This window comes from Scyliorhinus canicula, chromosome 4 (assembly GCF_902713615.1).
Source record: "Scyliorhinus canicula chromosome 4, sScyCan1.1, whole genome shotgun sequence".
NCBI lineage: Eukaryota > Metazoa > Chordata > Chondrichthyes > Carcharhiniformes > Scyliorhinidae > Scyliorhinus > Scyliorhinus canicula.
The window spans coordinates 59,107,093-59,117,208 of record NC_052149.1 but is presented as its reverse complement, the minus strand read 5'-3'; the positions used below and the strand labels follow the sequence as shown (position 1 = coordinate 59,117,208).

The following is a 10,116-nucleotide window of genomic DNA, read 5'->3' as shown; positions in this document are numbered from 1 at the left end:
AGAATGAGCCCCAATTATCCAGGAAACCAAAACCCTCCCTCCTGCACCATCCCTGTAGCCACAAGTTCAACTCCTCTCTCTCCTTATTTCTCACTTCGCTAGCACGTGGCACGGGTAACAACCCAGAGATAACAACTCTGTTTGTTCTCGCTCTCAGCTTCCACCCTAGCTCCTTGAATTTCTGTCTCAAATCCCCATCTCTCTTCCTACCTATGTCGTTGGTACCTATGTGGACCACGACTTGGGGCTGCTCCTCCTCCCCCTTAAGGATCCCAAAAACACGATCAGAGACATCACGAACCCTGGCACCTGGGAGGCAACACACCAACCGTGAGTTTCTTTCGTTCCCACAGAACCTCCTGTCTGTTCCTCTAACTATGGAGTCCCCAATGACAAGTGCTCTGTTCCTCTCCTCCCTTCCCTTCTGAGCAACAGGGACAGACTCTGTGCCAGAGACCTGCGCCCTATTACTTACCCCTGGTAAGTTGTCCCCCGCAACAGTATCCAAAACGGTATACTTGTTATAGAGGGGAACGACCACAGGGGATCCCTGCACTGCCTGCCGGTTCCCTCTCCCTCCCCTGACGGTAACCCATCTACTTTCTTCTTTTACCTGAGGTGTGACTACCTCCCAATAACTCCTCTCAATAACCTCCTCCGCCTCCCGAATGATCCGAAGTTCATCCAGCTCCAGCTCCAGGTCCCTAATGTGGCTCTCGAGGAGCTGGAGTTGGGTGCACTTCCCGCAGATGTAGTCAGAAGGGACACTAGAGGTGACCCTTTCCTCCCACATTCTGCAGGAGGAACATTCAACTGCCCTAGCCTCCATTCCCACTGAACTAACTTCCCAACTACTGAAAAATAAAAATAAAAAACTTGTTAGTTTAGCAATCCAACGGACAGAGCTTTTTTTTTGGTTAGAGGAGGAGGATGGGTGGGAGACACTACGTAAGTAGTGTTTCGGGTAAAGCTGTCACTCGAGAACAGCCCCTTCACAAACCACCTTCAACTTACGCTGACCGCACTGCACGTATGCAAATCTCCCCGGAACAGCCAATCAGAGGCTCTGCTCTGCTGCCCTCTGCTGGATGCTCGCCTTCCGTCGAACTCCTCGGGTCACTGATGCAGGTGCACCTTCAACTTACGCTGACCGCACTGCACGTATGCAAATCTCCCCGGAACAGCCAATCAGAAGCTCTGCTCTGCTGCCCTCTGCTGGATGCTCGCCTTCCGTCGAACTCCTCGGGTCACTGATGCAGGTGCACCTTCAACTTACGCTGACCGCACTGCACGTATGCAAATCTCCCCGGAACAGCCAATCAGAAGCTCTGCTCTGCTGCCCTCTGCTGGATGCTCGCCTTCCGTCGAACTCCTCGGGTCACTGATGCAGGTGCACCTTCAACTTACGCTGACCGCACTGCACGTATGCAAATCTCCCCGGAACAGCCAATCAGAAGCTCTGCTCTGCTGCCCTCTGCTGGATTGTTGAAGCAGAATCTTGGGCCACTGACTTGATGCTATTTATTTCTGGATGACAGTAGGGCTCCTGAGAACTTCCAGAAATATATTTATGCTGTTACAATTAGACGGCAAGCTTTTTTAAAAAACTGAAATAAAATACATCCAAACTGGATGTCCATACATTCAGCCCCTTGAACATGTTTCATTGGGGCGGGGTGCCTGACAAGATGGCGGGGATGGAGCTGCTGGCGGATCAGGGTTACCGGATCGACGGACGGAAGTCCACCAAGCTGAGGAAAATCCAGGTGCGTATGGGGGTGTTTGCGCAGGCCGACTGCTCGGCTTATATCGAACAGGGAAACACCAAGGCACTGGCCTGCACGCACGAGTTTCGTGGTGCTCGCAGTAAATCCCTACACGACAAGGCGATGGTGAATTGTCAGTACAACATGGTGACTTTCAGCACGGGTGAGCGTAAGAGGCGGCCTCATGGTGATCACAAATCCTCAGAGTTGACCTTACATCTGAAACAGACATTTGAAGCTGCTATTTTAACTCAGCTTTACCCAAGATCCCAGATTGACATCTACGTTCAGATCCTACAGGCGGACGGCGGGAACTATTGCACCTGCGTTAATGCGGCAACTCTGGCGGTGATCGACGCCGGGATCCCCATGCGGGACTATGTGTGCGCGTGCTCCACGTGTTTTGTTGGATCTCAGCTACATCGAAGAATCTACAAGGGGCTACTAGGTGGCACTGGTTCTGCTCCCCAAGTCCCAGCAGATCACCTTGCTGGAAATGAACTCGAGATTATATGAGGACCACCTGGAGAAAGTGGTAGATGCAGTGGCCAAAGCGTGCGGGGATGTGTATGCCGTGCTGGACGCGTGGTCAGGGAGCACGTGCAGGAAGTTACCACACTGGTGGGGGAATGATGGACCGTAGAGATGGACCGTTCCATGCTGTAGTGCCTCCATGTTGTAGTGCGAACCTTTGGGTGTGTGTGAGTTCCGCTCAATAAAATTATTACTTTTCTTTCTTAAAAAAAGAACATGGGCGGGATTCTCCGACCCCCCCCCACCCCCCCTGCCGGGTCGGAGAATTGCTGGGGGCTGACGTTAATCCCGCCCCCACCGTGTCCCGAATTCTCCGCCACCAGAGATTCGGCGGGGGCGGGAATCGCGCTGCGCCAGTCGGTGCCCCCCCCCCCCCCCCCCCCGGCCCACGATGAGCCGAAGTCCCGCAGCTGTCATCCCTCTCCAGCCGGCGTGGATCAAACCACCTACCTGACCAGCTGGGGCACGCTGAGCGGGCGGGCTCCAGGGTCCTGTGGGGGCCGCGGGGCGATTGGCCCCGGGGGCCTGGCCCGCAATTGGGGCCCACCAATCGGCGGGTGGGCCTGTGCCATGGGGGCACTCTTTACCTTCTGCCTTCGCCATGGTCTTCATCATGGCGGAGGCAGAAGTGACCCCCTCCCCAGCGCATGCGCAGGGATGACATCAGCAGCCGCTGACGCTCTGGCGCATGCGCAGACGTATGCTTGCCGGTGAAGTCCCTTCGGCCCCGACTGCCGTGGTGCCAAAGGCCGTCCACGCCAGCCGACGGAACGCCAACCACTCCGGCGCGGGCCTAGCCCCTCAAGGTGAGGGCCTGGCCCCTAAAGGTGCGGAGACTTCTGCACCTTTGGGGCGGCCCGACACCGGAGTGGTTCACACCACTCCATCCTGCCGGGACCCCCCGCCCCGCCAGGTAGGGGAGAATCCCAGCCCATATTTCACTAATTAATTCATGGCCGATATGTATGCCCACTTCATTTGCCTACCTTTGTCTTGTCTCTTATTATTTTTACTGTTATTGATAATACCTATAAGCTGGAACTGTTTGCTGGAAAAGGCTTGAGGATTTGGGCCTGAATTTCTGCCATGGAAGTTGGAAACAGGAGATGTTTAGCCAAAGACTTCCACTGCATCATGGGGAAATTCAATGTTACTGGGGAGCTGGAGGCCATCTGGCATCTGGGCCGGGGCATTCCTTCTCTTCATCAATGACAAGCTGGATCTAATGCTGGAGGCCATGAAGAGGAGGAGGGATGTCCTCTTCCAGCAGGGTGGTAGGAGAAGACCACCTCATCGTGCCGCAGGGACACCTCATCTCTCTCACTTCTGCCTCCACCTCCAATTCTTTCTTCCCTCTTACCTCCTGCACCTCCTCTGATGTGCTGCCTCCTTCCAGGGCCTCACTGTCTTTAAGGTCCACACCTCTCTGAAGAGCCATGTTATAGAGGGTGCCGAGGACCACATTACTTTCCTGCCCTTTCTTCCTCTCCTGAGCCTTTGTGAAGCTCATTGTTATGGTCTGCCAGTAAAAGAAGTTGCTCCTCATTGCCACCGGACAAAAAATCTGTTTGGGTCCTTCCTTCTGGATACAATGCTGCCAAACTGTCCTTGGCAGCACTGCCCATGTGCAGCAAGAGGAGTGCCAGTCCCGTTAACGTCAATGGACCGAATGCCAACTCTTCCTGTCACTTGTGATAGCAACACCAAGTACCAAGCACCGATGTACAGTCTCCCCTTTCCCCACTGACCCTCTTATGGTGATGTCCTCGAGCAGCCAGGACCGGTTCCCCACTGTGTACTGTTCTGAAACCAACAGGTTTTAACACTCCTGCTTAAATATCTCCTCTCCCCATCAAACTCTAATTGAGCCTTTTAACAAGTTTGATTATCCTGAATTAGGAAAAAAAGCAGGCTTCCTATCCCACCCTCCCATTTCCCTGATGTTGCTGGTGTTGGGAGTGGCATCTTGCAATTGATGCGTCACCCAGCGCTGCTTTTTTTTGGACTCTCCCATCTCCTTTTCTACCCTTTGTGGGGGAGGAGGGGGGGGTGGGGGGGGGGGGGTGCGCAGGCAGCAGATTAAGCTGTAAGTGAGAGCAGAGTTGGGAATCAGCTTGAGAGAGTTCAGGGAGAGTGCTACATCGCTCATCGAGTTTTGCTGCCATTACCTGTTTGTAAGTCACAACTCAAATCTTCCTTGCACCGAAAGATGGAAAACTTTAAGATAGACCAATCTTTAAAAGTCAGAGGATAAGTTTTCAAATCTACAGGTAGGGTCACTGGTTTTTTAAGAGGGACATAAAGTACAAAAGTAAAGAGGTCATTTAAAATATTTATTGACTCGGTCACATTTAGGGAGATTGGAATGGAAACTGGAAACGGGGAGTGAAATGTTTAAAAATTATTTCCTACGTTTCCTCATGTGCTACAATCCAACTCTAATTTCACACTGTTTGGACAGGGTTTAATGGGCCCGAAGTGGGTCTCACCCACCAGTTGGAGTTGACATGGAAGGAACCCCTGTCAATTCTGCTGAGTGCTACAACCACCCCCATGTGTGGTTTCCCCAAGTTGTTGTCCTGGGTGAGACCCCTCAATTTATTACCGTCCAGCTAGCGTACCACCTTCCCCTGAAATTGTTCCAAAATCCAGGTGAGGAGTAATGAACTGGCTTGAGTCCTTATTGAACCCCTCTGTTGGTAGCAATATGACTTAATCTGAAAATTATCCCTTTTCACAGATACATTTTCCCAGGCTTAAGGAAGCAATTCAACCAGGCTCTCTTGAGTAAAGATAGAATGTATTTATGTATGACTAAAGGCAAGAAACTGGTAAAAGAAAATGCATATACAGGGCTGGTTTAGCACACTGGGCTAAATCGTTGGCTTTTAAATCAGACCAAGGCAGGCCAGCAGCACGGTTCAAATCCCGTACCAGCCTCCCCAAACAGGCACCGGAATGTGGCGACTAGGGGCTTTTCACAGTAACTTCATTGAAGTCTACTCGTGACAATAAGCGATTTTCATTTTTCCATTTCAGATTAGAAAGGAGAATTGAGTTCAAAGTAAGTATAAAAAAGTTATATGGAATAGTCCTTGACTTGCAAGAAGTATCTGATGAAGTGTGCAGCCATTACAATTTAGATTCCAGTAGAATTGCCTTTAGTAGATGAACAGTCAGTTTTGCGACTCCGGTGTTCTGTCGTTTGGTGGAGAATCTCCGTTCTCTTTTCAGCTGTGATCCTTTTGCTGACTGGGACTGAATTCCACAGTCAGAGAGAGAGAGATCTGAGATATATTCAGTGAGATGGTATTATCACTGGATTAGTAATCCAAAGATCCAGGGTAACATACTTGCAACCTGTGTTTGAATCCCACCATAGAAAATGATGGAATTTGAATTCAATAAAAAGCCGAGAGTGAAAAAGCTTAATTATGATCATGAAACCATTGTTGATTGTCGTAAAAAACATTTGGTTCATGTCCTTTCGGGAAAGAAATCTGCCATCCTTACCTGGTCTTGCCTCCATGTGACTCCAGACCCACAGCAATGTGTTTGACTCTAAATTCCCTCTGAAATGGCCTAGCAAACCACTCAGTTCAAGGGCAATTAGCGATGAGCAATAAATGCTGGGCCAGCCAGCAATGCACACATCTCCGAAACAAGTGTTTAAAACCAACAAAAGTGGCTATTTTACAGGGGCACTGTGTGTGTGCTAGCTGGTTATTTTTGAGTGGCCTACTCCTGCTTCTAATTCATATGTTCATATGTAAGTACATATGTACTTCTCACATTGGGCCCACCTGGCCCCGCGTTTAATTGGGGAAAGTTTTCCCGATGCCAGCTATCCAATGCTGGTACTTTCACCCAATTATCCCAACATGCATGCCATCACACCCATTCTTTGGGCTCAATTAAATTCTGCCCATTGTTTCTGGCTCTGGGCACCGATTGTAGGGAAAATATTTGCAGGAATTTTCCACTTTCATTTTTTTAGGTGGATTTGGCGATGGGAGCAGAAAATTGCATTGACACAAACACATGATGCGATTGCCCCCTTCAACTGCCAGTGATGCAGTGCATTTGCTGACGTTGTATGTTGGGAACATCATTTCCATACATTAACATATAATTATCAGGTCCCTACGCCTGAACGATCCACCCCCGTAAGGAAATCCATTCACATCGACGTGAGGGCAGTCCAGCGTGAAACCCGACTGGTCTCCGAAGAGTGCATCTGGTGAGCAGACCTCCAAGAGGAGCTCAGGGGGAAAGAGTCATGTGGTGCATGGTGGGAGGGAGAAGCAGGGTGGGGGAGGGGGAGGTTCCTGTTGAGGTATTGTGCTGGGGTGATCTTTAAAAATGGCACCCCGATCTTCAAGCAAGAAAATTGCTGTTGGTACTTTTGAGTCTAAGTACTGAACGATATGGTGGATGAAGCTGCTTTTGCTGCCAATGGCTTCAACACAGTTTTTCCCACCCGCTACCAGCTTCTGCCGATATCCGGGAAAATATCACGCATTAAGACCCTTCAGAGGATACCAGTGACATTCAATAGAATAATACCACGGAGAACAGGTTTTTGTTATGGAGAGAGAGTAGACAAATGGTCTGTTTTCAGTAAAACAGCAGAAGGTGACACCTGAAAAAGATGTATAAAGTTATGATGGATTTTGATTAGCTAAATTGGAAAAAGTTTGTTCTACGGGCTTGTAATTCGGTAACTATCATACTCAATTTTAAAGTAATTGAGATTAGGAGATTTTTCTTCATCGAGAATTGTTAGGAAATGGAGTCTCCTGCCAGAAACACTGCTGGATGCAGAATCCATAACAGCTTTTAAAAGGGAAGTGGAGAAATATTTAAAAAAGAAAAATGTACAATACTTCAGGGACAAGACAGGGGAAATAGGACTAAATGAACGCCTCTTTCAGTAATCTGTCACAAATGGTTCGATTCCCAGCTTGGGTCACTGTCTGTGCGGATCTGCATGTTCTCCCCGTGTCTGCGTGGGTTTCCTCCGTGTGCTCCGGTTTCCTCCCACAAGTTCCGAAAGACGTGCCGTTAGGTAATTTGGACATTCTTAATTCTCCCTCTGTGTACCCGAACAGGTGCTGGAATGTGGCGACTAGGGGCTTTTCACAGTAACTTCATTGCAGTGTTAATGTAAGCCTACTTGTGACAATAAAGATTATTATTATTATTATTAAGTGATGGGTCAACTGGCCTCCTTCTATGCTGTAAAGTTCTATGATTCTATTAAAGGGCAAGGCCACAACAATTTATCGCTCCGCAACTTAGAAGAAGAGTCGGCATCCTGACAGGCATGGCTCTTTGCCAAAGATCCCCTCTGGAAGACCAGGGGCTGGATTCTCCGCCCCGCCGAGCCACATTTCTGTTTCACCCCACTGGCGGGATGCTCCGTTACGCCAGCTAGTCAATGGGGTTTCCCATTGTGGGCCAGCCCCATGCTGTTGGGAAACCCGCAGGCTGCCGGCAAAACGGAGCATCCCACCGGAGGAGAATCCAGCCCCTGTACTAGGCAATTGATGAGGAACATGACTAATATGTAATATTAAATCCAGACATCTCAAACATGAGTTGGCTAGCACAAGTCTTCTCATCATATTGAACAGTTGTGCCATTAAATAGACAATGCAAATACTCCAAGACTTATGATCATCGATTCTTGATGACATTATCTGGCCGTCAGGTGAACTGTAAGTCTTTAGGAAGTAGGATGCTTCCATAGGCCTTTTTAAACCTTATAATTTTACCAGGGTAAACTCCAACATTACCTCTATCCTCAGTGATTGTATTTGCTGACAGCTCCTTGTGTTGGGCTATTTTTATCACTTGAGCCATTGAGGAAATCCTCTTTATTTTGGAATAATGTATTGAAAGTTTTAAATCTATTGTCACGCTAATAGAATAATTCTCATATTGACAGCAATATTTCTTCAGGCATTCTGTTTTCAAACATTACACCAGAATACGAATAGTCGTCATTGATATCATCAAACACAAACACAATGGGCTGGATTCCCCAGTTCCCCAGCCGCATATTTCCTGGTGGCATACCGTTCGCTGGCGGCGGGATTCTACCTTCCCATTGCTTGTCAATGGGAATTCCCTTTCTAACCACCCGACGTCGCCGGGAACCCCCACCGGCGTGGGTACGCTGCTGGCGGAAAATGTGAATCACAACAACCAGAGAATTCCTGCCCATGTTTCCAAATCACAACTACAGTTTTAGGCCATTCTCAAATGTTATTTTTCTCGTCTTTAGTGTTCCTGTGCCTAAATATTCCTGACGATTGGAAACAATTTGTAAATCTGCTCCCTCACCGCTGTTAATGCTGCTCTTAAGCTGGCCACTCAGAAGTGTATGAAAGCAGCTCAGGATCAAGGATTAGTGCTTTATAACACCACACTGACGATCTGCATAATATATTAAAATTGATTTTATGTAATACCGTTCAAAGAGAAAGTTGGCTTTAGAATTAGTCCTTTTATTAAGCTTCAGCTCTCTAATCCCAGTGCATGTCAGTTGCCATTATTGTTTAATGAAGTCTCGGAGGATCTGTTGAAGTGATTTGAGTATTCCTGTAGTATTTCACTTTTAGTACAATGGTCATCTTTTATCTGTTGTTCGCAAAAGACCCTGTTGTGCTCTGAAAGCCACTTGTTCTTTTTTTAATGTCTTTACGTATACTTACCAATGTCAATCATTTAAAGCTGTTTTGTTGGCGGGTAGGCTGGAGGAGTGCCTCCTGAAGGTGATAGGTGAAGATTAGACAGAGTTCGTGAGAGGGAGGCAGCTCTTTTCAAACATTAGAAGGGTATTGAACGTCGTTATGGCACCGGCAGAGGGAAGGAAACAGAGGTGGTTGTGGCATTGGACGCTGAGAAGGCGTTCGACCGGGTAGAATGACGGTACTTGACGGCAGTTCTGGAGCGGTTTGGGATTGGACCAAGATTTGTGAACTGGGTAAAACCACTATATAAGGAGCTGAGGGCGAGTGTCTGCAAAAACAACATCAGCTCGAGATACTTTTCTCTCCACCGTGGGACTAGGCAGGGATGTCCTATGTCCCCCCCTGCTGTTTGAACTCGTGATTGAGCCATTGGCCATCGCATTAGGAAGTTTAGGAGTATGGAAAGGAACAGTGCGGGGGGTAATAGAGCATAGGATGTCCTTGTATGCCGATGACTTGCTGTTATGCGTGTCGGAACCGAGTGTGTCGATAGGGGAGTATTGGAGCTGCTTTGAGTTTTGGGTCTTTCTTGTGGTACAAACTAAATCTAGACAAGAGTGAGTATTTTGTGGTGTCTCAGCCGGGGGTGGGGGCAGGGGTGGCGGGATGGGTGGGGGGGGGGGGGGGGCTGTCATTCCGTAGGGCAGGGACTCACTTTAGGTACCTGGGGGAGCAGGTTGCCCGGGAGTGGGGGGGGGGGCTCCGCAGGTACAACATTTCTAGTTTGGTGGGGAGAGTGAAAGCTGATCTGGCAAGGTGGGATGGTCTCCCTCTGTCACTGGCGGGTCGGATACAGGCGGTTAAAATGAACGTGTTGCTGCGATTTCTGTTTATTTTTCAATGCCTGCCGATTTTCCTGCCAAAGGCTTTTTTCAGAGAGATTGAGGGAAGGATTATCTCGTTCATATGGGGAGGGTAGGCCAGAGTTAGAAACGTGCTGCTACAGAGGGGAAGGCAGGCAGGGGGTTTGGGTCTTCCGAACCTGATGTATTACTACTGGGCGGTGAATGTGGAGAAGGTGCGGAGCTGGGTAAGAGGGGTTGATTCCCAGTGGGTCA

The 10,116-nt window shown here is 48.8% G+C and overlaps 1 protein-coding gene across 1 annotated transcript; it reads left to right on the top strand.

The window, feature by feature from the left end:
• The first annotated feature begins 1,686 nt into the window (after positions 1-1,686).
• On the top strand, positions 1,687-2,399 carry exosc4 (exosome component 4). The gene is given in 3 exon segments (XM_038793438.1): positions 1,687-2,173; positions 2,175-2,347; positions 2,350-2,399. Coding segments are annotated over 3 exon segments (708 nt in total). The 5' UTR covers positions 1,687-1,688.
• The last annotated feature ends 7,717 nt before the right edge of the window (positions 2,400-10,116 follow it).